This window comes from Cyclopterus lumpus, chromosome 19 (assembly GCF_009769545.1).
Source record: "Cyclopterus lumpus isolate fCycLum1 chromosome 19, fCycLum1.pri, whole genome shotgun sequence".
In the NCBI taxonomy this organism is placed as follows: domain Eukaryota; kingdom Metazoa; phylum Chordata; class Actinopteri; order Perciformes; family Cyclopteridae; genus Cyclopterus; species Cyclopterus lumpus.
Window position 1 is genome coordinate 4,057,409 of NC_046984.1, and position 27,302 is coordinate 4,084,710.

A 27,302-nucleotide genomic window follows, 5' to 3' on the forward strand; every position below is an offset into this window, starting at 1 on the left:
CATTGAAAGATGTCCTCCTCTACTTTGACCCTATCCCCGGTTGCATCACGTCCTGTGTACGATCACATAGAAGTGAAGAGTTACAGCATTTGACCCGGCGATTTGAGCAGACACAACCTACTCTACATTTTTCACATCATTTTACACTAAAAAGAGGTCATTTTCATTCAGTCGCACTTTGTGGTTGGGACCATGTGTGTGTGTGTGTGTGTGTGTGTGTGTGTGTGTTTGTGTGTGTGTGTGTCGGAGAGAGACAGACAAAGACCACCACTATTGCCAACCCACACCATGAAGTTGCATCTTCTTGCATCTTTCACAATCATGCCGGTACTTTTGCAACCTGACCGCTCTCCTTTCCTCGACTCATTCGGAGAAGAGCTGTCTCTTACCGTAAGAGGCACATGCCTTATACTGGATATGCACAAAACATCATATATACAGTAAATAACATATATTATTCAAACTACAAACAGATGCGTTTACACACACATAGAAATGTTTGGTTGATACAAATGTACGTATTCAGGGACAATACAAGGAATCTATTTTGTGTAATATTTTAATGTGTTTAAATAAAATGTAAGTTAACAAAGTATAATACAATGTGCCTCTCTTTTTTCCTGTTTGATTAACAGAATGTATAGTACATGTGTACATTCAACATACTGTGAGTACAAAGAAAAAAACTCCAATAATTTCATCTTAGTAATGTGGATTTAATAAAATAATATTCTTATTTACATAATACTTATTAATACTAATATTATTTATCCAGGATAGTGCCATCCTGTATCTGTAATGATGCTGGTATAACCCCCAGAAACTTCTGTGACTGTATAACTCACCTTATTATCACATTATTTATCACCATTCATTTAATAAAAGTTGTACTGACTCAATCATTATCATATAAACATGATACAAAATCCCCCCCATTAAACAACATCGACTGTACCTCCCCAAAAAAAAAAGAAACAGGTACACGCGTTTCGGACGCGTGACGTCACATTGTGGGCGTTTCACGCGAATGGCGGAAGAGCAGGTGCAACATCCAAACCGAGCAGCAATTGTCACAAACAACCGTTATCAACGCGCAGAGAGAGGGGAACGCGAGCGAGGCTGCAGACGAGGCCCGGAGACACGTTTGCCCGGCAGAGGGACACGACCGTTCGTTTTTTTGCTGTCGGAGAGTCCGGAGGCCGGTCGACATGACTCTGAACCAGAACCAGTCGGAGTCCGGCGGAGTCATCATCAACAACAGTGAAAGGTAGCGGCGGCGGCGGGCTAGCTAGCGGTTACCGTTAACTAGACGGACAAGTTTCACGCTCTCTCCGGGGGGCACACACGTCCTACTCCTTTACAACGAACGCTGCTAACTTACATTGAACCGGGTGCTTTAACGTTATAACGTGACGTCAGCCAGCAGCTCGCGAGCTCGACATGTTAGTTAACACGCAGTGACGTCGAAACGACAGCTAATAGGCTCACTTCACTTCACCGACATGGCAACTTTTAGCTTCGGTTAGCTCGTGTTTCACACGCAACCTCGTAGGATTCAGTCATCACGTTGTGTTCCGACAGCGAAGTGCTTAGCAAAGTGCTTTACGGTGTACAGCACTTACACCGACACCGAACACACGCGTTGTATGCGACGTGAATGGTCAGAGCGCCTTGTTTTTGTTGATGTATTATTCGGGTTGCGGTTTACGGAACCGGGGTCTCGGACTCGGAGCCCGAACCGTGGCCTTCAACCTGTTCTGTCCTCAACGCGGTGAACCGTGGAGGGCTCCGCACCATCACGTGCATGTTTGCTTGTTTTAAACGTTAATTTAGACACACACGTCGAGGGCACGAGGGCATGTAATCGTTCTGTAACCGTGAGGCAGCGTTCATCGCGATGCACGCCCGTCACCTGTCATGCTCTACTATAAAACGTTTGTTTTTGTTTTGCACGAATTAACATCAGTGACAGGTTCTTCTCGAACATACTGGGGCGCACTGATGAGCCTATTACAGCTCTAGAACCAGTAGTAAGCCTAATCCTGTTACTGTAGTTCTGTTTACTGAAACCAACCGGTGGACCATGTTTAGGAACATGACAGTTGCACAATAACCACGTGATCTCATTTTTGTTTTTAAAAAAGCTATTTAGAGTGAAATATTATGGTAGTGGGGTTTGAGTCATACTGTTTATCAAGTAAAACCCCTTATAAATAATGTAGTTATATATCTTTTTTAATCAATATATCTATCAAATCGTTCTGTCATGTGATCGTCTGTTTGTGTCCATTTCTGTCACCAGTGTGTTGATGAACTATGATAACGTGGAGCTTGTCTTCTGCGATGCTGACAGTCTGCCTGAAGCCTTCAGAAAGAGCAAGAAGGGCAGCATCTACCTAACTCCGTACAGGGTGAGAGACATGACCCAGATGTCTTATTTGTTATTCAGCCTCGCCAGCGAGTGCACAACAATCTGTAGAACTCTGATGTCTCATACAGAAGTAGGGATCGTGATTTCATCCCAGTGCTCAGGAGATGTTAGCTGCTGTGGTTTTGTCCCAGGTGATCTTTCTGGCTAAAGGGCGGGACGCACTGCAGTCCTTCATGATGCCCTTCTACCTAATAAAGGGCTGTGAGATCAAGCAACCTGTATTGGGAGCCAATTACATCAAGGGTACCGTCAACTCAGAGCCCGGAGGTAGGTGTATGTATGTGTATGTATGTGTGTGTGTGGGTGTGTGCGTTTCACTTTGCTTACACATGGTTGCAGGGTATTCTGTGGCTGTTAGTTTGTTGGGCTCACAGTAACTTCGGGGATTCCTCCTTGTGTTGTTGCTTCCAGGTGGCTGGGAGGGCAGTGCTATGTTCAAGCTCATCTTTGCTGCTGGAGGAGCTATAGAGTTCGGCCAGTACATGCTGCAGGTCGCGGCTCAGGGTATGGTGACAAAGACACATGACCAGCATTGTAGAGTTCTTGCTATAGCGCCGGCGTTTTAACAGCTGATTGGCTCCCATTGTTTCTTCATCGCTTGCACTCTCTTTCTGCTTTGTGTCCTGCAGCCTCAAGAGGTCAACCAGTGACTGCTGGATTTGGTGGATGCCCTTACATGGCCAACGGGGCCTATGCTTACCCTCCTCCCCCTGCTAACGGGATGTACCCTGCTGGACCTCCACCCGGCTACTCCTACCCCAACCCTCCTCCATCAGGTAGGGGGGCGGGGCTATAATCACATCCCGATTATCACCTGGATTTAAAAATCTCCCTCAACTCTTGTGAGAGTTGTCCAGCGTACAACTGGTCTGACCTGCAGCTCTGTGCGTCTGCTATCCAGGTGTATTCTACCCCAACCCTCCAGCGTTTGATGCGTCTGCGACCTACATACCTCCGCCTCCTTATTCTGCTCCCCTAGGCCAGCAGCCCCCACATGACCCTGACCTCCCCTCCTCGGCAGCAGGTGAGGCTCTCTGGCAAACAATCTCTGACTGAGTTGTTGCTCGGTGGTGACAGCTCCAATTCACTCAAGGTGTTAATGCATTATTCAGCCAATGATCTATGAAAAGAAAGCGATGGCTCTGAGGCCGACGTTGGGAATGGATTACCTTTGACTTGTTAAGTGAGTTTTATGTTAAGTATATCAGTGGAACACAGTTAGTTGCATTGAACATATATGATATCTTGATAATATGTCAGTATTAATTCAGTGTGACACTTTATTCTTGAACCTGAAAACAGTCAAATAAAAAACAAAACTGTCAACACATCTCTTATGGTCTTCATCAGTGTATTGAGTATCAGTTGTGGAAACCCCCATAAACAGTGTAGACCTCCGTTTTGGCTTGTTTGCACATTTAAAGAACTTCAGAAGGAAATGCACCTCACATCGTAACAGGTTTATTAGCTCAATGTGTACATCCCCCACCCTTACATTATACCACCAGGCTTAGTCAGCTCATACATCCCAGGTATTAATGGCAAACCCCTCCTATCTCTCTCTCTCTCTCTCTTTCCCAGCGGAGGCCAAAGCAGCCGAGGCAGCAGCAAGCGCCAGCGGTGCCACACTGCCTCCTACACACGTGTACCTGCCACAGGTAGGTGCCCCTCCATCACTCTGCTACACGTCTGATGTTGCATTGTAGCATTTATCTACCAGAGGAGGAAAGAGTACAGATGCAGGAAGCAGGGGCAAGAACCCAGGACCCAGGACCAGCTTCAGACACAGTCCGGTCCAATGGACCCTATGAGACGTGAAGTCACAAAGACTCCGGGGAAGAAGCAGAGTTAATAAGGTGCAATGGAGAGATGTAAATTCATCCATAAGTAGAGAGAGAAGGGGAGATAGGTGCTCAGTGTACCCTAAAACGTCCACCAGCAGCCTGTAAGCTATTTGTTTAGTTATTTAGGTTTTCCTTGAATTTGTTAACTGGCTGCATGTAGCGATTGTTCAATATTAGAGAAGAGCAGGGATTTGTATTAACTTTTTGTTTCCAAGTCTTAAATGTTTTTTTGCATTTTATTTGAAAATATTTCTCTGAATTTGAGCTGAAACAGTTCGTCAAATCATTGAATAACTACTTAGATATACAATTAATCCTATATTGTTTCAAGCAAACAATGTTCTGTTTCCAGTGGGTTTATGCTTTTCTTTTCTTTTATATGAAACTGTAAACTGAATAACTTTGGGGTTTTGTACTTTTGTATGGGGTCAAATAAGTCTCAATAATTCCAAATGCACACAGAGAGACTTACAAATGCAAACACAAAGATTTACAAATGCGCACAGAACAATTTACAAATATGTTTGATTTACAAATGCACACAGAAGGATTTACAAATAAATTAGACTCACAAATGCACGCATTTGCAATTATTGAGACTGATCTGACCCCATACTTTTGGGCAGCTAAAACAATGCATTTGAGCCAGCTCCGCCTGCCAGACCGGACAATGCAGTGGTAACAACCTGTAGCCAGGTAGCCACACCCTGAAGCAGACGTTATGGTCTATTTTACTCTGAACGGGACCATAACTTGCAAAATGAACATCAGGCTGTATGTTGGACTCGACACTAGCGATTGAGACCATAAACTCATGTTTATTAAGGGAATAAATCAAGAGAGAAGTAGAGTAATTTTCTCCCAGAATTTTATACAGTTGAACTTCTTTTTGCAACCAAAGCAGTCGCCCTCTGCTGGCTTATTGGAAAGAATGCAAGTTTAAGGCACTTTAGCATTAGCTTTACTTTTAATGACCCAGTTTCCGCCTGATTAAGAAGAAAGCTACATACTAATATGGATGAGTTGATATCTATTGTAGTGGAGTGATGCAAGGATATTATGGAGCTTTTTTTCTTGTCTTTATTCAAGAGGGTGGTCTTTCAATTTGAGAGTAGGACTCATTAATTTCATGTCCTCACACACAAATAGCTCCCTGCTTCTGCTCAAACCGTATGCACTCAAAGATATCGTTTCTTGCATCGATCTCCTGCGCTCCAGCTTCCGCCCTTCTCCTCACACTATATTATATTAATTCAATTATATATTAAATTATGCAATGCCTGTTAAGAATTTGGTCTATATTTAAAGTCTCTTGTTCTCTTGCTTTCTCCATGCTTCACCGCATTGTTGTAGCATATTAATGAGAAGGAAAAACACATACGAGCGTATGTCTGACAATGTGCGTAATTAATAGGGCTGGATGTAGTTTTTTTTTTACATTCAAAGCTTTGGTTGATGTTTTGGAATGAAGTTATCACCCTAAAAATGGGGGAAATATGATTGTGTTTATTATTTTGGTTGTGTATGTATGTACTGTATATGTATTGAATTCAATTCAGGTTATTTTGTATAGCCCAATATTACAAATTTACCTCAAAGGGATTTACAATCTGTACACATACAACATCCCTGACCTTTGACCTCATATCTGATCAGAACCAGAGGAACCCTCCTCTGTTGTATGCATATATATGTGTGTATGTATGTATGTATGTATGTATGTATGTATGTATGTATGTATGTATGCATGAGGACAGAGTTTTTGAGGGAAACCAGTGCAACATTTGAATGTAAAATTAACGAGTCATGCTCTCAAATTGAAAAGTCAAATGAATGGATTCTCAAGTCGTGGAGCTTTGTATTGGCGTTCTCTGTTTACTGAAGGCTTGTTGAATGAAGGCTGGGGCACGTTCTCAAGCTAAAAGGATGGCGTCCGCTCGACCCAACAGACCTTTTTGGTATATTTGAGCGTCTAGCGGTCGATATACAATCGAAGTGTTTCAAATAGACAGCATTTGTAAAAGGTCTTCTATTAAAGAGCTTTCCAGTAATCGCAGTGTGCGCCAGCTAGTGAACCTTTTTACGAGCACGTGTTGTGCCCCGATGATACGATGCGTGACACGTCCTCTCTTGGCCTTCCTTGGTTTACCGACGCTGCCGTCTGCATGATGAGGTTGATACAATCTTGTAGTGAACTAACATGGGGGACCGGTCTTAAATTTGATTTGCAGTAGATGTAAATACTTTTGATGGATTACTGGACTGTACCTCTCCTCTCTCCACAGGACAAGCCTCCTCCCTACTCTCCTCCAGAAGACAAGAAGAACCAGTAGACCTGCTCCATCTCACCCTCATGGCTCTCTGTCTCTTGTTATCTCTATCCTACTGGATCACCTTGTTTTTCATTCCATTAGCGGACATCAGGAAGGCCAACATGTTCCTTTTCAACATAGATCTCATCTTCCTAATCCCTTCCCACTGATTCCTTGTGGTTTCACCTCGTCATTCCGTTGCCTTCCCACTTCGGCCTAAACCTTTCACATTCCTTTTAATTATTCCTATATTGTAATGGGTTTCATTCTCTTCAGAAGCCCCTTTACTTGATGGAAATAAGAAGTATTGGTCGCTATCTTTAAAGGAAAAACGAGAAGATTGTTCAAGCCAAAGTTATCTGGATTGGTCGACAACAACTTTGTAACCTGACTAGCTATTTTAGCTATTTTAGCGTACAATTGCCTTGCAGGTGTCCCAAGAATCATACCGCCTCCCCCCAAACTTCAGATTCAGCCGAGTTTTGACCCTCACTTATAATTTTTTTTAGGAATCTAATAATGTTAATCACTTTGCTAGTCTATTCAGATGCAAGCTGAATGCACTGTTTTATTTTTCTATTATTTGAGTGTGTACAGGCTTTTAATATGTAGACTTTTAAAAATGAGATATTTTCTCAAAAGCACTAACCTAGAGAAAACAAACTTTTTGTAAAGGCAGCGGACTGCAGTGTGGCCTGGTCTGCTTTGGCGTGTTTTAGTGGACGAGAGGACCACAGAGATTAGAGCAGCGCCGAGCCCCCGCAGTGAGACCCTGATCCTGGATTAGAGCAGAGAGTGAGGGCGAACCAGGGCCTGTAGGGACGGGCTGCCAGAAGGGATTATCTTTACAATGGGCGAGAGCAGAGCAGTTACCCAATGATGTCACTTCCTGTTTTGTCATGCCGCTGAACATTCGAGAAAACAAATGGTTGGACTCGCCGCCAGCCTGCTTCACCTTTCATTCTCCTTATGTGCTTCTCCCCCCCTGACATCGTAGAAACCAACAAGACCATTAGATGATTGTCCTCACCGTTTCTACTTTCTGTTGTGACCTTGACTCTCCAGTTTGAGGTCGGTCTTTGAATCTGATCTGAGCACCTCGGTATGTGAGTCTCTCCTCGTCCTTCCTCTCTAGTCACTTATCTATATACTGTATCTGTGGCACATCCGTGGCTGATATTTTGCACTCTCAGAAGGCCATGCATCGGGCTCCTGTTCGCTCTGTCATGGCTGTGTGTATTATAATAATTATAATAATAATAAAGCTCTGTATTTATTTCAAACTAATTTATTGAATAATTCATGTACAATGGCTCAAGTAAGGAAAACAAAGCATGATCTCAACTGATGCATGTATGCATTGGATTGGATTTTATTAAATGGATCTTGATTCATGAACAAAAACAACTTTCTTTGCCTTTTTATTTCCACACCGAGCATCGCTCGATCACAAATTGATGGGTATTCAATCACTTAAACACAGCATGGTGCATGAGCGTACGTAACGTACACCTATTCTAGAGGTTATGCTTCATGTCATGAGGCTCAAACAGCCCTGGAAATGTGCTTTTCCCTTTCTTAGAAGTTTGTGTTCTTGGACAACTTGTGCAAATCCACAGCAGCTTTCCCAAATACTGATGCATGATGTCCTGAGCCTGGAGTGTCTCAAGGTCACAGCTATTCTCTCAAGTGCTCATCATTTTTTTTCTTCTTTTTTTTTTAAAAAGGCCAAAAGCCCATTTAAAAAAAAATATTTGTACAGTACAGCAGATTCCATCACAACAGTCAGCATTAAAAGGTTGAAAACTGTACAGGCCAATTGCATGTGCATTCATGCTAAAATCCCAAGATGAGAAAAACAGTTATTCCATTTTTCAGTTCTGTAGTCTCAGTAGTAATGTCCAGCCCACGGTTTGGTGGCACCTACGGTGCTCACGGTACAAGGGAGGGGGGGGCAGTGCAGTGCCTAATAAAATGAATTATATTCACTACATCCAGCAGTGACTTATCGTCCCGTACGCACAACATGATCAACTGGCTCATATCCTTCCGTGGGTGAATTCTGCCCAGGAACAAAAGCTGTGGGAGAAAGAAAGAAGAAGAAAAAAAGGCTGTGAAAGGTTTGTGCACCCTTGATCATCTTTAACATTTTAAAAATTCAAGTATAACCAGAATTTCCAGACAGCAAGGGCGATGTATTAAGTTATTATTTGTTATCAACAAATGGCTTCTAACAGCAATGCAAAAAAGGTCTCTGGCTTTTTCTTAGACTGCTCTGACTGTGTGTCTGCCCAGTATAAATGTACAGCTAACCTTAGCTTCAAGACTGGAAACAGCCTTGCTTTGTCCAAACAGGTAACAAGTCACCAACCAGCACCGATTTGAATCCATGGGGTAAAAAAAAACTATGTTTTATGGAATGCTGGGGACTATTTATTTGACTTCCTTTGGTCCCCACTGGTTGCCAGGTAACACGTTAATTAGTGGGCTTTACAGGTGCTGGTATGCAGATTTCATTCCCTTGAGCAGAGCCAGCGTAGCCGTTTTCAGTCTTCATGCTAAGCTAGGCTAACCGGCTGTAGCTTCTTATCGACCTGGTCTTGATCTTCTCGTCCAACTCTCTTTCGAGGTGACCAGTCAGGCACAGTAAAACAGTCAAGTGCAACAAGTCACCCGGTCACCAAATATCCCTCAGGAGTCCAGCAGTCTAAAAGCAACACAAAGGAAGAACTGATTCCACTGTAGGAGACGCCTGTAATAAATGTGTACTGCCTTGCAATACAACCTCAGTTTAGTGTAGTGGAAGTAGTAACAGTCTGACACACTGAGTTGAGGAGTTTGGGCTTTTCCTCCGGGAAAAGCAGACGTCTATCCAAAGATGAGGGTTATTTCATCTTCACTATGAAGTATTGCCATCCTTAAAAAATAACTAATGGTGCGTTCACACCAAAAGCCAAGCGACTTTTCCACTATTTGTGGTTATTCGCGGCCTTCGCGCTAGACACGCCGGAGAGGAGGAGTAGCTTATCTCCATAGAAACAGTTAGCATTTCTGCCATCCACCATGGAAGAAATAACCACGAGTTCTGCTTTGTACACGCCGTGGAAGTCCCACAAAACGTCGGAACATCAAACGCCCTCGTGTTTGGGTTCATAATATTAATATTGCCTTTGTATGTAATCTACTCGCAGCATTAGGCTCTTTAGGACCAGTTCCTTTGCTGTAATTGTGTAACAGGTCGAAGCCAGGTGGACAGTTTGAGGACACGGCCGATTATAATCAGTTCTTCTGCTTCAAACATTATCGGAAGGCAGTCATTGTAAAGAGAAGAAAAAGGAAAAGAAAATAATATAAAACCTAAATGTTTCAGGGGGATCCTCTATGCCGAGTCAGCTAGTGCCTTTGTTTGATAGTGCGTATTATTACCGAGCTCCCTTCTTCCTCTTCTTCTTCACGTTCCCTTTTGTGAGTCCGCTCATGTGGAGCAGAGGGTGACGCTGACCCCCTCGCCGATCCAGCAGGCGGGGAACAGCTCCCGGCTGAAGGCACAGTGGAACGCGTGCAGCCTGGTCTGCCCGTCTCCGTAGTAGGTGAGGGTGCCCGCCTCGTAGTCCAGCAGCATGCCGATGCGGCCGTGCTGCGAGGCTCCGGCCAGAGTCTCCCGCCGGCCGTTGTGCCAGGCGCTGAGCTGATGCTCGTCCAGCTGCAGGCTCCAGGACAGCTCGTTCATACCCACCATGCACCTCTTGCCCTTCTCCTTCCTGGGGATGGTCTCGTAGGTCACCTGATGAGAAGCACAGGGGGAAAGGTGTAAAGGAAGCAGACCCCGGAGGAAAAGTCAGAGGATCACCAAAGTTATTTCTCTGTAATAATGTAATGTTTAATAATGTAATGTGACTTGCTGAAAGAAGAATGCAGCTGTTTCTCAGGCTGTTAGCATGTTGCTTTCTCCACTCCTTGGCACGTTTTAACCCTGTTATTTATTTATTTTCCTCTCCTTTCCCTCAAGAGGTGTTCGCCTCTTGTCAGGCCACAGTTGAAAATAAGAATTTGTTCTTAATCTGTTTCGCCTGGCTAAATAAAGGTTAAATAAAATAAAAAAATAAAATGACCATCAGCAAGTCAAATCTAAACTGTTGGCTCTAGAAAAAGGAGCGACGTCCGCAAACTCAAACATTTTCTATGTCAACTATATGCATGTAGGGATTTTTTTTCACGTTCATACTCGGTGCTCTTCATGTAAACATTCACGGCAGTCCACCTCGGCCGAGCTGTAACTTAAGGATGCACACTTCCTTCAGCACAGCGAAAGAAAATAGGTCCTGCGTGAAACAACGAGGTCTTTGGATTATCTTGATTAATAACCCTAACCCATGATTTCTGGAAAGAGACATTGCTTTTGAGTTTTTCAAATGTATTTTGTTTTCAGCGCCTTGAGCTCCACATGCCGAGTGCCATATAGTCCCATTATGTTATAGAGACGGTGGACATTTCTACAGACACACTTGGCAACTCACGCCGAGACAATCTAGATTGATCCGTGGCACTACAGGTAAGAGGGAAGACATTCGATTTTAGGGTGAAGTGTCCCTTTAAGATCACATCGTGATTCCTATTCGCCTTGGCTGGTTTTCCTGAATATTGGAACTTGAATGAACCCCTCTCAGAAGACCAGTGTACATCTGCGACGTGCAACGGTTCTTTACCCCCAGGTAGGCCCAGGGCTTGGACACCTCCAGCTCCCAGTAGTGCTGTCCACGAGTGAAGCCCTGTAAGCAGAGCACCTGCCACGTGTGATCGAAGCGCGCTTCATGGACCGGAACGGGGCGCGGCCCAGAGGTCAGGTGCTCCGCCCTGCGGTCCTCCTGGGAGAGAAACAGGTGCCCGTTGGCCGTGCAGGGGTCAAAGGTCAGAGAGCACCGGTCTATTATGCGGAAGAAAGGAATACAGACATCCACTGTGTTAGCATGCGCTTCTGTGACCTTTGCTCTTACAAATTCCATTTAGAAGAACCAGAGAATCATGTAAATTACTGTCAACAAAGGACTTACAAGCATTGAGGCCCTCCTTCCCACCCGGGTGGCACGGAGCAGCTGGACTGGGAACGACAGCTAGGACCGGCCTCTTATCCTGAGGAGAACCTGGAGACAAGAAAAGCTTGGAACAGAGCAAAGCTTCGGGGAAACTAACTGCTGGCAATTCAAGCTAAACTGCCACTGACGGAGACCCCGAAGGCATATTACCGTCTTCGTCCGGACCCACAGCGGCGCTCACAGCTTTCTCCAGGTCCTCAAACACCAGCTTAGAGACTCTGGACAGGACGTCGGTGACCCCGGTCAGTCGATCTTGAAGGTTCGGCGTGACGTCTGTGGGAATATCTTTGAAACGTGGAACTTCGAGGATCATTGATCTCTGTGAAGAGAGGATGTTCTTTCCTCCTTATTTCTGTATCTCACTGTGCAATATAGTTGTTACATCACAGTCTTTCCGTTTGAGCCAAACGATCGTGTAAAAGGTACAAACCTTGATGAGATCTGTATCAGAGAGGACAAGCACAGCTGCTATCTGTCCCTGGCTCTCTCGGAGTATCCGGGAGCGCTCCTCGAGTTCAGCCAGCCTCGCCTCCGCCTCGGCGACGGCAGCTTCTCTCTGCCCCTCAACAAAGAGCTCTGTAGCCTCCTGCTTCTCAGCCAGTATTTTAATCAGGGAGGAGAACTTGACACTGACCCAGGTAGAAGTCTGCTGAAGAGTCACCTGTTGATGGAAAGTGCAGAATCATTCCTCAAGCCTGCTTTGAGGTTAACATGTCCTAGTTATCCCCCACCCCCCTAGCCTTTTTTATTAATCTACAATATCAAGCTTCACCTGCAGCTGTGTCACTTAAGACCTGAACATTTCATATTTTACTTCCAAGCCTTGTGGGCGCGCAAGGAGGATAAGTGGTTTCCCTATTCCCGTTTAAATGTGTGTGAGAGACAGCGTGTGATTAGCTAACGAGAGTTGACACCGCTGGAAAAACATATGATTAAATGTGAAGGTGGGATCACTTTAAAACCCAGCAGGAGTCCGATTAAGTCACCTTCTTGACAGGTTGGGAGGGAGCGCGTTTGTCTGAAGCACAGTGAAGCCTTTTAACTAAGGGAAAAGTTTGTGGTTTTACCTTAGCTTGGACGATATTCTCAACCATGTCCGAAATACTTTTCTGCGTCTCCTCGGTGAGTTTCTCCACCTCCTCCCTCTTCCTTTTCAGCAGCAGCTGAAAAAAAGAACACATGTCAAAGTGAGACCGTACATTTCACACAGTCACAATCACAGTCCCACCACCACCCCTACCCCCCGGCCCCCCTTTGGCACTGGAGTAATGTGGATCGTGTGACAATCTATGTCACAGCACCAATGGTGTCATGGCGTCACTTTACCTCTTGGGCACCCCTTTCCTCCTCCAGCATGACCTTCTCATGGTTCACGCATTCAGAGATGCCGCACTCGCAACACACGGACATCTTGTCATGCCTGCAGTAATAAACCAGAGGTTTTTTATGGCGGTCGCACAGCAGCTTGGTCCCTTCGGCCCCCCTCATGAGCAACTCTGGACAGGAGGGGCCCGCGCTGTTCGCAGCCTCGGTCAGGACCGACATGGACACGTTGCGCTTGAGAACGGGCCGGGTGGCAAACTTCTCATTGCAGATCGGGCACTGGGGTCCGATTTGGGACTTGCTTTTGGTGTCCCAGTGGATGGTGATGCACTTATGACAAAAGGTGTGGCCGCAGGGGATTGTCACCGGGATCATGAAACGGTCCAGGCATATGACGCAGTTCAGAGACTCCATCTCTGAAGACAGAGCAGACATCTCTGTGGAAAAAGGGGGAGAGGAGAAGGAGGAGGTTGGTCAGGATGTGACAGAACTGTATCATATGCACCATGACGGTAATGTAAAGTCACTATTTATTACAGCTGTATTAAGAGGTTAGCATCACATTTTAAGTCTTTTATATAGAACTAGTTTCCCAAAACAAAGAAACAAACCACAAAAAATGAAATAGCACCAATCAGTGCTCGTGGCAGTTGTCAGCAACAGAGCCGCGGTCCAGCCGCGACACTGGGCTCAGTCCAAACAGTGACGTCAACTACGACACATGAACTTAGCCAAGTGGAAGGGAAACACAAGCTAACATCGGCTAACATTAGCCTGGATTCAAGTCAGTTGACGTTAGCTGCTGTAGGACGCCGGGACAAACAATAGCAGTCAACATAGCACAACAGGCTGGTGACTAGACTGTAACGAAGCGCTCACTTTTAAGCCCAACCCGATACGAAACATAAAACGACACAATGTAATGTCTTACCCCTTCAACGGATAAATACATTCGTCTGTGTGAGTGCTGGATATAGTCAGGCGAAGCTTCCTTGATGACGACCAACGCAAAAAACAAAGATGCCTTCAGGTACAGTTGGGAAAATGTATGAATTGCTTATAATTAGAGTCTAACGCCAACTAGATCGTTACTAAAATGTAGTAAACGGAGATACATGTTAGACTACTGTTATTACAGTGCTACCTTTTTTAACAATGACACTCGGCTGCCATTCATTTGTTGATGACATCGCAGATGAATCCTGTTTTGTAACAGTGACTGATGACTATTCCCAAAATGTAACGCTCAGTTTTTCATTCCGAACGATACATGTGTGCTAAAAAATAATAATAATAATAATATATATCATCATAAGTATATATATAATAATAATAATTGTATGTTTAATATGGTATCGTTAGTGTCTGCCAGTAGACGCTCAATCAATAATAGAGAAAACCACGAAAGCTACATTTGCACAAACTCGTTTTGCTCCTCTCGGCCACCGTATCTTCTGGAAAAAAAACATTCCAAGATGGCGCTGCGCGCAGTTTGCGGCGCTGCTCTGCGAACTGGGACAGATTTAGGGGTCAATAATGCCAGGACGTTTGTCTCGACAGGTATTGTAACAGCATTGCAAACTTCCATTGTGTTCACATCCAGGTATTCGTGCCCGGGCTTCATTCAGTGTGTATATGACAGGTTTACATCCGTCACCACACTCTCTTCTTCTTCTTCTTCTGTGTGTGTGTGTGCGTGTGCGTGTGTGTGTGTGTGTGTGTGTGTGCGCGCGCGCGCGTGTGCGTACCCGCCCGCCCCCCCACAGCGTTCCTCTGCAGACAGACCCCACCTTTGGGTCCGATGCCAAACGAAGAGATGATTGACGTCCAAAGCCTGGAGTCAAAGGAGAGGTATCGCAGCTACACTCGTTACTTGAAACAAGCAGAGGAGGCAAAGAACCAACCCGCCTGGTGGAAGACCTACAAGAGCTACGTGGACAGAAGTGACCCCGAGCACGGTGAGACGCGTGAAGGAGGATTCTCCAGTCGTGTGCACGTGTCCTGGCAAAAAACAAACAAACATTGGATTTAAGAATTGTGTTTTGTCCCAATATTAAGCCTTTTTTTGTTGCAGATGCAGAAAAGGTAGACATTGGACTTCCGTACTGTCGACCTGGCAGGACCAAAGAAGCGAGGGAGAGGAGGCAGGTGATGAAGGAGAACAAGAAGAACGTCGAGCTTGAGAGGGCTTGTCGCCTGCGCACTTGTGAGCGGACACACTTCCACCTTCAAGGGAATGCCAAAGTGTTTTTTTAACGGTCAAGTGAATATCCGTTAACTATTTACCCTCTTTACCCCACCAGATAAGATCCCCCTGGATCGAGTGCTGGAAACCTGGGAGAAGAGCAGCAGTGCGTTTCATATAAGGAGACTGGCCGACCACTACGGGGTCTTCAGGGATCTCTTCCCCATGGCATATTTCCTACCTCAGGTCCCACTCCGGATCTACTATAGCCAGGACAACAGTGGTCAAGTGCATTATGGGAATCGGCTAACGCCAACAGAAGTACGTAAAAGTACCGGACGTTTTCCAGTGCCCTAATTTAGCCTTTTGATTCATATTCAAAGGTCAAGGTCACTCGAACTTAAGCCTTCTTCTTTCCCCCATCCCTGTGTTTTGTATGTGTATTTCATTTTATTCACATTTTATGCTGTACCCACCTTTTTTCATATTGCCTTGTCCGTGCTGTACATTTTTCTGTCCAGGCAGCTTCTGTCCCTCAAATCGGCTTTGACGCGGAGGAGGGCTCCCTGTGGACCCTTCTGCTCACATGTCCAGGTCAGCATCAGCTCCCACAGGAGGCCTTTCTGGAACAAGTCAACACGGTGAACTCATGGATTCTCAGCATTTAACGACCAGCGACATTAAAAAAATCTCTATATATATATATCTTTTTCAGATGAGCATCTTCTGGACAATGAGGCAGAATACGTCCACTGGCTAGTGTGAGTACTTAATGTCAACTGTGCTTTAATTTGTGCGGCACAAGTTTCAGGCCGATTCAAAGTTGAGATTAGATCATTTATATCAATGTAACCTTTTTTCAATTTACACCTCATTGTGGCTTTCAGTTAAAATAAAAGTCCCCCTCCACTTAAACATATTGTATATTCTCACTTCACTCCGGTATTTGAGCTTCACTGTGCAGAGCGATCTAAGTGCAGAAGTTCTAAACTAGAAGGTCGTTTTACAGTCGTTCCCCGCGCTCACCTTCCACCTCCGTTTAACATGCGGACGGGAAAGTGGGATTCTGTGACATCACAGCTAGTTTGGAGCCATTTGTGGTCCAGTATGCAACTGGTGGTGTGATCAGAGTGACGTGGAGACTTGAAACCGCTGGTGCGCAGGCGCCAAGAGTGGACTTTTCAGGGAGTCAGGAGACATCTTGGGTCCAGCATTGAAATGTCAACAACAGTTGCATATTAATTGATTTAAAACAAATGAATAAATTCTTGGGAGTACATTCAATTTAAAGAATTTCCCACCGGTCCAACCTCACACGACCTGTGTTTCTGTAGAGGGAACATACCGGGCGGAGCAGTGCAGGCCGGGGAAGAGTTGTGTCACTACCTGCCCCCCTTCCCTGCCAGAGGAACGGGCTTCCACCGCTACATTTATGTCCTCTTCAAGCAAGAGGGGCCCATCAACTTCCAGGAGGATGTCAGGCCGTCGCCATGGTGAGCAACATGAACATGCTTGTGCACTCATTTACACTTTTCTAGTCATCCAAATATCTACCGTAACAAAAAAAAAACTTCATCCACAAAATGTGTGTCAATCACTTTTATCCCGCAAGCCTCCACGGAAGAACGAAGGATCAAAGATCAGCTGCGTTGAACAACAGCAAAACGTCCACACAATAATAATATATTAGAATCTCAAGTCTCATTTCTTCATGCTTGCATATAGTTGCATAAATATACGTAATGTTTTGCTGTTGTACTTCAAGTCATCAGGAATTGGAGGCATGGATGGAAAAAAAACAAGTTTTCCTCGGTTACGTATTTGATACACAAATGGTTATTTTGTGGGTTAAGTATTGCTTTAATACACTTTGCTGTAGCCATTCTCTGGTGGATCGCTCTTTCAAGACGACGGATTTCTACAGAAAGCACCAGGACAACATGACACCTGCAGGTTTGGCCTTCTTCCAGTGCCAGTGGGACGAGTCTGTCACCGAAACCTTTCACACCACACTAGGTAATGTGTGTGTGTGTGTGTGTGTGTCTGTCTGTGTCTGTCTGTGTGACCGACCATAAAGCCTGTGTTTCTTCTCCCCATAGACATGAGGGAGCCAGTGTTTGAGTTCATCCGGCCTCCAGTGTACCACCCTCCACAGGTCAAATACCCTCATCGACAGCCCCTTCGCTACATGGACAGATACCGGGATGGCAAGGAGCACAGCTATGGAATATATTGACAAGTTGATGAAACGCATTTCCTTGCAAATGTCACGTTTGGCATATTTATGTGAAAAATACATTTTTAAAAATGTTTCCCAACTGTGCTGAGTTTGAATTATTTTAAAAGCTGCCAAATATGTTTTTAGTCCTCTTGGTCTGTTTTTTAGTTGGAAACTGAAAATGGATGGATGGATGGATAGGAAAACTCCACATATTTATAGGTCTTTTTAAATTGAAGGATAAAAATCCGAAAAGGACAGAAAAACACAGACATAAATTGAACATCAATCATCATCTTCCATATTGAACCTGCTATAACAATTGTATTTATATCATCCCTTACCACTATTTTATTTTCAATTCATCCTGGCTAAAACAAATTGCAGAACAGAAAACCCCCTATTATGTCCTTCAAGACCATTAAATCATAATAAACAAAATATTGCTGACTCATTCCTTCACAGAGTCACTTGGGTCCCAAGGTTGCAAAGCCTCTTCGTATGGTTTCGGCATCGTCCTCGACAATAAAATTCATAAAAGGGTTCCAGACGGGAAAAAAACTGTTCATGTCTCCTTGGAGAACATGTGTACGTCTTTCCAATGGCAGGAGCTGTAGGACACTGAGGATTCTCCTATGTCTGTTTAATACAGGTGAGGCAGTGTGTAGGCCTAGGATACATGAGAGGATTGAGCTCAATAGGACATTTTATTATGGACGATATTTGCTTCCCAATTTCAACCCAAAATGTATTATTTTCCGGACAGAGCCAGATTAAGTGCACATAATTGCCAACATGCTGCTTACACCTTAAACATACACCAGAACAGTCTTTGTCATATTTGCTCCTACTATATGGGGTAGTTTGTAATTTATGTATAAACTTTGTAACTACTACATATTCTTTTGCTATTTAACATGATTGTTTGCCATTGGTGATCGGTAATTGTAGTTTTAAGATCCCGTTCCCATGATTGTCTGCTGCTGTGAGTGCTTAACTTACTTAAGGAGAGCAGTTTGTAATAAATATAGCTTGTTTTTTTTCTCTTCAGCTGGCAGACTTGGTGAATCAATGATTCAATCAGCTCTGGTCCATGACCTTCTTTGTATTGGGGTACAGAGTTTAAGAAACTACGAATTTGTAAAAATCGGGAAAAACTGTGTTTTGGGTAGCCCATACTCATCCTGAAGCTGATTAAAAGACTTTATGGTACCACTTTCATAGAGGTCGTTTATCACCTGGATCCCATGTGTGTTCCATTCTTTAAAACCAGGGTCAATACAGGAAGGAATACAATTGGGGTTATTAACGATCGGTGCATAAAACCAGGACTGGAGTCATGTGATGCCGTCTGTTAGAGGCCAGGGCTGGAGTCATGTGATGCCGTCTGTTAGAGGCCAGGACTGGAGTCATGTGATGCCGTCTGTTAGAGGCCAGGACTGGAGTCATGTGATGCCGTCTGTTAGAACCAGTCAGAAGCCGAGCTGCTGCATTCTGGACTAGTTGGAGGCGGGAGATGGATTTTTGATTTATGCCGGAAAGGAGGGAGTTACAGTAGTCGAGTCGAGAGAAAATGAGTGCATGAATGACTTTTTCCAGATCTGAGCGTGACAATATGGGTTTGATTTTTGAGATTATTCTTAATTGAAAGAAGCAGGACTGGACAGTGTTTTTGATCTGTGATTCAAAATGTAATTGAAAGTCAAACATTACACCCACATTTCTGGCAACAGGTTTTAAATAAGCAGCCAGAGGACCAAGTTGACTCTTGATGAGACCGGTGTTATTGTTTGGGGAACTGAATAATATGACTTCTGATTTGGAGTTATTGAGCTGAAGAAAATGTTGACCCATCCAGCAGTTAACGTCAGAGAGACAATCTAAGCAGCCAGGCTCTCTGGGTCACCAGGTCTCAGCGGAAGGTATATCTGTGTGTCGTCTGCATAGCAATGAAAAGATACGTTGTATCGCTGGAGGATTTGGCCGAGTGGAAGCATGTAGATAGAAAATAAAAGTGGACCTAAAATTGAACCTTGTGGTACACCACCGGTAATGTGAGTGGAAGACGAGTGATTACCTATGGTGACTGAGTACGATCTTTCTAAAAGGTAAGAATAAAACCAGCCAAGTGCAGTGTCCTTGATGCCAACCCAGGTTTTGAGGCCATCGATTAAAATGGCGTGATCTACAGTATCAAAAGCTGCACTAAGGTCTAAAAGAATTAAAACGGCGCTCTCCAGTTACCTTGAGAAGGACAGTTTCTGTGCTATGAAGTGCTCTAAAACCTGATTGAAATTTCTCAAATATATTATTATGATTCATAAAAGCTAGGAGTTGTGTTGAAACCACTTTTTCTAAAACTTTTGATAAAAATGGAAGTTTTGAAATTGGCCTAAAATCGGAAACAACAGAAGGATCAAGCTTAGGTTTCTTTAAAAGAGGTTGTACGATTGCATGTTTAAAAATCGATGGGAAAGTACCACTTGCTAAGGAGCTATTTATAATTAATAAAATACTGGGCCCTACAGTGCCAATAACCTCTTTGAGAAATTTAGTAGGAATAAAATCAAGGCTGCATGTTGCTGATTTCATGTGTGATATAAGTTGGGATAAAAAGGGCAATGATACAGGCTGAAAATGACTAAAATAGTTTTGAATGTCCCTACTGGTATGTAAAACTTGGGTTGGGGGGTAATTTGTTGTCTTATTTCATTTACCTTATTATTAAAATAATGTAGGTCATGGTAGGGCAGTTGATTTACCCACATTGATTTTATAGCCGGAGAATCTACCAAATTCACAGATTATTTCGAGCACAGAGGGAATTAATTGTTTAGGGTTATCGAGAAATAGCAATATATCATCTGCATACAATGAAATAATATGCTCCATGTTCCCACTGTTACCTTTAACATGTGGGTGTATTCTAATAGCCTCGGCCAGAGGTTCAATGACAGTTGTAAACAGAAGTGGGGACAACCTTGACGAGTGCCACGCCCAAGGATGAACGGGGGTGAAGTGAGACCGTTTGCCATAACCATTGCTTGTGGAGAGGTGTACAGTAGTTTTACCCAATTTATAAATGTATCGCCCGGGGAATAATTTTCCAAAACGTTGAACATGTATTTCCATTCGATTCGATCGAACGCTTTCTCAGCATCCAAGGAGACTACCATAGATTCTAGAGGATTATTTTTGGAATGTTGAATGACCCCCAATAAGCGCCTCACATTAGTATAAGAGTGACGATCTTGCACAAATCCTGTTTGATCATGCCCGATGACTGTGGGGAGGATAGGGTTGAGTCTTTTAGCTAAGAGCTTGGCTAATATTTTGTTTTCCACGCATTGCAAACTAATTGGTCTATATGAAGAAGGTTCCTGTATCTCTGCAAATGCAATTGGCTTATTTAAAGCCTGTTGTTGTTACTCATTAGCTTGTGGTAGATTTAAATATTTCAAGTAGCCGTTTATTTGAGAGTCACTTTTATGTATTTCTGGTATATAATAATTTATAGTAATTGGTAAATATGGCATTAATCTCCTCAGACTTAAAACAACGTATTCCCTTCGAGTCTTTAAGACATGAGACCGAATTATGGCTATTTTGATTACTTAAAAGTTTTGAAAGTAAGTTACCTGGTTTGTTACCATATTCATACAGCTTTTGCTTTTAGAAAATAATACTTTCTCGACTTGTTGGGATATTAAAGTATTAAGAGCAGCCCTTACAACAATAATTTTTTCATAGTTTTCTTTAGTTTGCGATTCTGTTCACAACTTTGTAATTCTGCTTGGTTTTTCTGTTCAAATATAAATGTATTTTTCTTTCGACTACAAAATGAAATAATTAACCCCCTAAAAAATGATTTCTAAACATTTCCTGTTATTGGAATACCAGATTTAGATGAGTGTGTACTTGGATAGTGATACTCAAAAGTGAGGCCAACATGCCTGCTCCTCTATACACATTTGAAAGCCCAAAACATACCACGTTTTCAATAGTATTGCATTGTTTTAAATTGATTTAAAAAAGACTACTATAACCTAAGATTGATTCTCTGGTGCTGTCTGCACTGACAATTATAGAGGTCAAAGATTAACCATCGTGTCAATATAAATCTAAAGAGCGAGCCAATTAGAGCTGATGAGCAACAGCTGGGACACCTGCTCATTGGGCTTATTAAGCTGCGATGTGGCACAGGCAACATTTTCTGTTGTTGACTGAAGCCATGGCAGCTTTTTGGGCCTTGTCTTTCTGTGCGCTGACTGTCTGGCTAACCAAAGGTATTTCTATTCATTCTTTCTGAAGCGTGTATCAAAATACTGGTTGTGTAGTACAGCAAATGTTGGGGAGGGTAATTAGTAATTACTCAATTCCTGAATTTAGGCTCTTGTTTGCCTGATGGTGGCACAAATGAAAGAAGCAATGCCCTGCTGAGGAGACAGAGAGGTAAGAATATTAGTGATGTTTCCTGAGCTTGTTCCGACACTAACCTTCTTTTCTACTATAGAGCTGTCTCCCAATGAGATCTCCATAAAGAAGGATCTTGCACGTCTCCAATCGGATGATTCCACGTTGCTGCAAGCTTATAAAGAAGGTAAGCACTTTCTGTTTAATCCTACTGGATTTCAAAAGACTGTTTAAGCGACCTAAAATAAAGTAGTTTTACTAAAACACAACAAATGATGAACTCTTACTGGGTCCGATACTGTACATTATGTCTTTGGGGCTAAATTAAGTCTGAAAGCAGTCACATGAGTTTTAGCTTGAAGCCTTTTAACAAAGCGTTCAAAGTCTAGAGTTGTACATCTTTCTCTTCAATTTTGATTGTTCATTAATCTAATGTCTTTATTTAGTGCAACTGGAAACCAATGAAGTGGAAGTTGAGGCATTAATTTTCTACCTGAAAGGAAGCAAAGTTGACAGCAGCATGGTCACGGCATCTGACAGCCTCCCCGGTGGCAGCATCGGTGCAGGTGGCAATGTGACGGCCTCTGACGGCCTGCCCGGTGGCAGCAAAGGTACCGGGAGCAACGTCACGGCCTCCGACAGCCTGCCCGGTGGCGGCAAAGGTACCGGGAGCAACGTCACGGCCTCCGACAGCCTGCCCGGTGGCAGCAAAGGTACTGGCAGCAACGTCACGGCCTCCGACAGCCTCCCCAGTGGCAGCAAAGGTGTCAACGTGACAGCGTCCGACAGCCTCCCCAGTAGCAGCAAAGGTGCTGGTAGCAATGTGACGGCCTCCGACAGCCTGCCCGGTGCCAGCAAAGGTACCGGGAGCAACGTCACGGCCTCCGACAGCCTGCCCGGTGGCGGCAAAGGTACCGGCAGCAACGTCACGGCCTCCGACAGCCTCCCCGGGGGCAGCAAAGGTGGCAACGTGACAGCGTCCGACAGCCTCCCCAGTAGCAGCAAAGGTGCTGGTAGCAATGTGACGGCCTCCGACAGCCTGCCCGCTGCCGGCAAAGGTACCGGCAGCAACGTCACGGCCTCCGACAGCCTCCCCGGTGGCAGCAAAGGTGCCGGCGGCAACGTCACTGCCTCCGACAGCCTCCCCGGTAGCAGCAAAGGCAGCAAAGGTGCCGGCAGCAACATGACGGTCTCCGACATCCTCCCCGGTGGCAGCAAAGGTGGCAACGTGACGGCGTCCGACAGCCTCCCCGGTGGCAGCAAAGGTACCGGCAGCAACGTCACTGTCTCCGACAGCCTGCCCAGTGGCGGCAAAGGTACCGGCAGCAACGCCACGGCCTCCGACAGCCTGCCCGGTGGCGGCAAAGGTACCGGCAGCAACATCACGGCCTCCGACAGCCTGCCCGGTGGCGGCAAAGGTACCGGCAGCAACGTCACGGCCTCCGACAAATGGTACTAATGGGTGTGATGGACCATACGTTTTTATGTTCCTACTTCTTGGCTTTAAATAAAACATTTTACCGATATTGTTGTTTCCTTATTTCACCTTTGGGAGAGGGAAATGACCACATTTATCCTGGGATTTGCCGCTTTAGAATTTTTATTTTGCACCAAAAGATCCTTTTTAGATGCGATCTGTAGGCTCCTTGTAGTTTACAGACCTCGTTCGGATTTATTCATGTATTTGTGAATATATATTTATGTAGAAATGTGCGTCTATCTGCATTGTGTTCATTTTACGTCTGCCCGTGAAACACTTTGCTGCTCATTTTGATATATTATATAAATATTTTTTTAGATTTATCACAAGATATGTCTTTAGATTAAACATTAGACTAATAGCCAACAATCCAGGGTTAACTAGACAACTACAACACAAATGTGGTGTTTGTTGTCAAATCTAAGAGCAATCAGCTCTCTGATGTGGTGACTGCCAGGCGTTTCCCATCATGCATTGGTTCATGCAGTTGGTGGAGAGCGACTGTTGCGCCTGATTCTAAAAACTGCGGCCGCATCATTCTTGTGAGGTTATTGTTGACCACGTGTGCATGACGTCGGGATATGGGTTGTGGTCGAATAGTCAATAAAGGACCTCCTAATGTCTGTTCCGAACCACATTTCCTTGACCTCTGTGGAAAACGTCATGGGGTCAAGCAAAGATGGGATGGAGAATTCATGAGGAGTTAGGCAAAGACAACCGCAGTGTTTAGAGAATCCAACTCCACTTTCATTAAACTACGTAGTTATGATGTGCCGGCGGGTGGATGTTAGTGACGTTGGTCTGCAGTGTTGAAACTACAATGTTCCAAAGATGGACTAGAAAATAGCGCATCTTTGATACGTTGTCCGTGTTCTTACAGGGTTGTGTCATGCAGACGACAAAATATAATATAGAATATAAAAGTGAAACCAAGGGATTGTCAGTGTACTAAGCTGATATAAGGGCTCTTTGCTCAGTTTCAAACATGCTGAATTAAATACTTTATCCCATTAACAATGTCTCATATCCCTTTGTGTTATGGTTCCTATGGAGATTTGTAGTTTGCCAGCAGGTTGAACAGATTATTGAAAATTCACAACATCAAAACAACGGTTATTTACATGATCTGCGTTTGTCGGTCATGATCGTTTGTTCTCGTGAATGGCTGAATGGTGCGACACTTTAAATGTTGCTGCCGCAAGGAATTGTTACTCACCTGGAAAACATTACAGCCAATTCTATTTGTTATACTGTACCGGCCACCAGGTCCGTATTCAGAATTTCTATCAGAATTTTCAGAGTTTCCATCAAGTTAACTGATAAGGTTATTATTGTAGCAGCGCTCTAGTGGGGCAATATGGTACTATTTGGAGGTCTTTCCACAAAACCCTCTTCTGATCATGACATCCTATTACAGAGACTAGATCAGTCGAATGGCATTTCAGATACCGCACTAAGTTTAAATCCTATTTATCAGATCAATCTAAATTTGTATTTGTAAACGATGAAGCCTCAATGACCACCAACGTTAATCACGGAGTTCCACAAGGTTCTGTGCTTGGACCAATTTTATTTACCTTATATATGCTTCCTTTGGGCAATATTATGAGGAAACCCTCCATAAACTTTCAATGTTTGCAGATGAAACTCAATTATATCTATAGATCAAATCAGAAGAGACCAACCAGCTCGCTAAAATTCAAGCATGTCTTAAAGACATAAAAACACGGATGACCTGCAAGTTATTTTCCTCGCTGAAACCCGAAGCATATCAAGTTTTCTTTCTTACATTTTTATTCACCTGCTTTTCATGAGGATAATTCTATAGTATTTATGCCAGTTTTTCATCATACTGTCCTTGAAAGTATAACATAAAACACAATAACACGGTATGGTAAGCTGTCAGGACAACAACATCTAAGATTGATTATCCGATGCAGTCTGCATTAGAATTACAGATGTCAAAAGTTAACCACCATGTCAACATTTAAGTGTTGAAGTTTGGCTCCAGTCTTGAATGGATGTTATATGTTTTTCAAATCACATCAGAATTAATTGTTTTGGCCAGACTTTGTCTTCTTGTACAAAGTCCTCAGTGTGTGTTGGGTTGGAAGTTGTTTATCTTTTGTAGTTATCCTCCCAAAATACAACCTCGATTGCTACTAGCTGTCTGAAGTGGAGGGATATTGTTGAAATCTTCTTCCATTTTCGCCATTTCATGGAGATTGATACAATTCAAAAACACAACATTCTCAGAGTTTTATGATTGAATAGATTGTGTAACATTTGTCACAGGAAGGAATGAAACTCAACAATCACTGACTCTTCAAAGAGAGAGACAATTAGAGCTGATGAGCAACAGCTGGGACACCTGCTCATTGGGCTTATTAAGCTGCGATGTGGCACAGGCAACATTTTCTGTTGTTGACTGAAGCCATGGCAGCTTTTTGGGCCTTGTCTTTCTGTGCGCTGACTGTCTGGCTAACCAAAGGTATTTCTATTCATTCTTTCTGAAGCGTGTATCAAAATACTGGTTGTGTAGTACAGCAAATGTTGGGGAGGGTAATTACTCAATTCCTGAATTTAGGCTCTTGTTTGCCTGATGGTGGCACAAATGAAAGAAGCAATGCCCTGCTGAGGAGACAGAGAGGTAAGAATATTAGTGATGTTTCCTGAGCTTGTTCCGACACTAACCTTCTTTTCTACTATAGAGCTGTCTCCCAATGAGATCTCCATAAAGAAGGATCTTGCACGTCTCCAATCGGATGATTCCACGTTGCTGCAAGCTTATAAAGAAGGTAAGCACTTTCTATTTAATCCTACTGGATTTCAAAAGACTGTTTAAGCGACCTAAAATAAAGTAGTTTTACTAAAACACAACATATGATGAACTCTTACTGGGTCCGATACTGTACATTATGTCTTTGGGGCTAAATTAAGTCTGAAAGCAGTCACATGAGTTTTAGCTTGACGCCTTTTAACAAAGCGTTCAAAGTCTAGAGTTGTACATCTTTCTCTTCAATTTTGATTGTTCATTAATCTAATGTCTTTTTATTTTAGTGCAAGTGGAAACCAATGAAGTGGACGTTGAGGCAATAGGTTTCAACCTGAAAGGCAGCAAAGTTGCCAGCAGTATGGTCACAGCATCTGACAGCCTCCCCGGTGGCGGCAACGGTGCAGGCGGCAACGTGACGGCCTCCGACAGCCTCCCCGTTGGCAGCAAAGGTGGCAACGTGACGGCCTCCGACAGCCTCCATGGTGGCAGCAAAGGAGCCGGCAGCAAAGGAGCCGGCAGCAACGTCACGGCCTCCGACAGCCTGCCCGGTGGAGGCAAAGGTACCGGCAGCAACGTCACGGTCTCCGACAGCCTGCCCGGTGGCGGCAAGGGTACCGGCAGCAACATCACGGCCTCCGACAGCCTCCCCGGTGGCAGCAAAGGTGCCGGCAACAATGTGACTGCCTCCGACAGCCTCCCCGGTGGCAGCAAAGATGCCGGCGGCAACGTCACTGCCTCCGACAGCCTCCCCGGTGGCACCAAAGGCAGCAAAGGTGCCGGCAGCAACATGACGGCCTCCGACAGCCTCCCCGGTGGCATCAAAGGTGCCGGCAGCAACATGACGGCCTCCGACAGCCTCCCTGGTGGCAGCAAAGGTGGCAACGTGACGGTGTCCGACAGCCTCCCCAGTAGCAGCAAAGGTGCTGGTAGCAATGTGACGGCCTCCGACAGCCTGCCCGGTGGCAGCAAAGGTGCCGGCAGCAACGTCACGGTCTCCGACAGCCTCCCCGGTGGCGGCAAAGGTACCGGCAGCAATGTAACGGCCTCCGACAGCCTCCCTGGTGGCAGCAAAGGTACCGGCAGCAACGTCACGGTCTCCGACAGCCTGCCCGGTGGAAGCAAAGGTGCCGGTAGCAACGTCACGGCCTCTGACAGCCTGCCCGGTGGAAACAAAGGTACCGGCAGCAACGTCACGGCCTCCGACAGCCTGCCCGGTGGCGGCAAAGG

General features: G+C 44.5%; 4 protein-coding genes across 6 annotated transcripts; 3 read left to right on the forward strand and 1 right to left on the reverse strand.

Annotated features, from left to right (window-relative positions):
* The first annotated feature begins 1,018 nt into the window (after nucleotides 1–1,018).
* Nucleotides 1,019–7,983, forward strand: wbp2 (WW domain binding protein 2). 2 transcript variants are annotated; one of them, XM_034558226.1, is made up of 8 exons: nucleotides 1,019–1,267; nucleotides 2,303–2,411; nucleotides 2,563–2,698; nucleotides 2,843–2,935; nucleotides 3,061–3,207; nucleotides 3,333–3,455; nucleotides 4,013–4,089; nucleotides 6,561–7,983. In XM_034558226.1, exons 1-8 carry the CDS (start codon nucleotides 1,209–1,211, stop codon nucleotides 6,606–6,608), a joined length of 792 nt encoding a protein of 263 aa, XP_034414117.1. In that variant the 5' UTR covers nucleotides 1,019–1,208; the 3' UTR covers nucleotides 6,609–7,983. The 2 variants fall into 2 exon arrangements, with proteins under 2 accessions (XP_034414117.1, XP_034414118.1); XM_034558227.1 differs by lacking the exon at nucleotides 1,019–1,267 and adding an exon at nucleotides 1,326–1,660.
* trim65 (tripartite motif containing 65) lies at nucleotides 7,928–14,383 on the reverse strand. The gene is made up of 9 exons (XM_034558223.1): nucleotides 13,935–14,383; nucleotides 13,007–13,440; nucleotides 12,748–12,843; nucleotides 12,111–12,341; nucleotides 11,831–11,999; nucleotides 11,639–11,728; nucleotides 11,294–11,511; nucleotides 10,014–10,371; nucleotides 7,928–8,666 (listed from the first exon to the last, which is right to left on the reverse strand). The coding sequence occupies exons 2-8, from the start codon at nucleotides 13,436–13,438 to the stop codon at nucleotides 10,063–10,065; spliced, it is 1,545 nt and encodes a 514-aa protein (XP_034414114.1). The 5' UTR covers nucleotides 13,439–13,440; nucleotides 13,935–14,383; the 3' UTR covers nucleotides 7,928–8,666; nucleotides 10,014–10,062.
* Nucleotides 13,712–17,860, forward strand: LOC117748452 (39S ribosomal protein L38, mitochondrial-like). 2 transcript variants are annotated; one of them, XM_034558225.1, is made up of 9 exons: nucleotides 13,712–14,033; nucleotides 14,770–14,961; nucleotides 15,078–15,209; nucleotides 15,307–15,509; nucleotides 15,710–15,782; nucleotides 15,904–15,949; nucleotides 16,523–16,681; nucleotides 17,068–17,204; nucleotides 17,288–17,860. In XM_034558225.1, exons 1-9 carry the CDS (start codon nucleotides 14,024–14,026, stop codon nucleotides 17,422–17,424), a joined length of 1,089 nt encoding a protein of 362 aa, XP_034414116.1. In that variant the 5' UTR covers nucleotides 13,712–14,023; the 3' UTR covers nucleotides 17,425–17,860. The 2 variants fall into 2 exon arrangements, with proteins under 2 accessions (XP_034414116.1, XP_034414115.1); XM_034558224.1 differs by lacking the exon at nucleotides 13,712–14,033 and adding an exon at nucleotides 14,307–14,563.
* A 3,711-nt stretch (nucleotides 17,861–21,571) lies between these two features.
* LOC117749071 (putative lysozyme-like protein) lies at nucleotides 21,572–27,013 on the forward strand. The gene is made up of 8 exons (XM_034559284.1): nucleotides 21,572–21,692; nucleotides 21,796–21,858; nucleotides 21,920–22,006; nucleotides 22,266–23,072; nucleotides 26,011–26,097; nucleotides 26,360–26,473; nucleotides 26,738–26,848; nucleotides 26,976–27,013. The coding sequence occupies exons 1-8, from the start codon at nucleotides 21,599–21,601 to the stop codon at nucleotides 27,011–27,013; spliced, it is 1,401 nt and encodes a 466-aa protein (XP_034415175.1). The 5' UTR covers nucleotides 21,572–21,598.
* The last annotated feature ends 289 nt before the right edge of the window (nucleotides 27,014–27,302 follow it).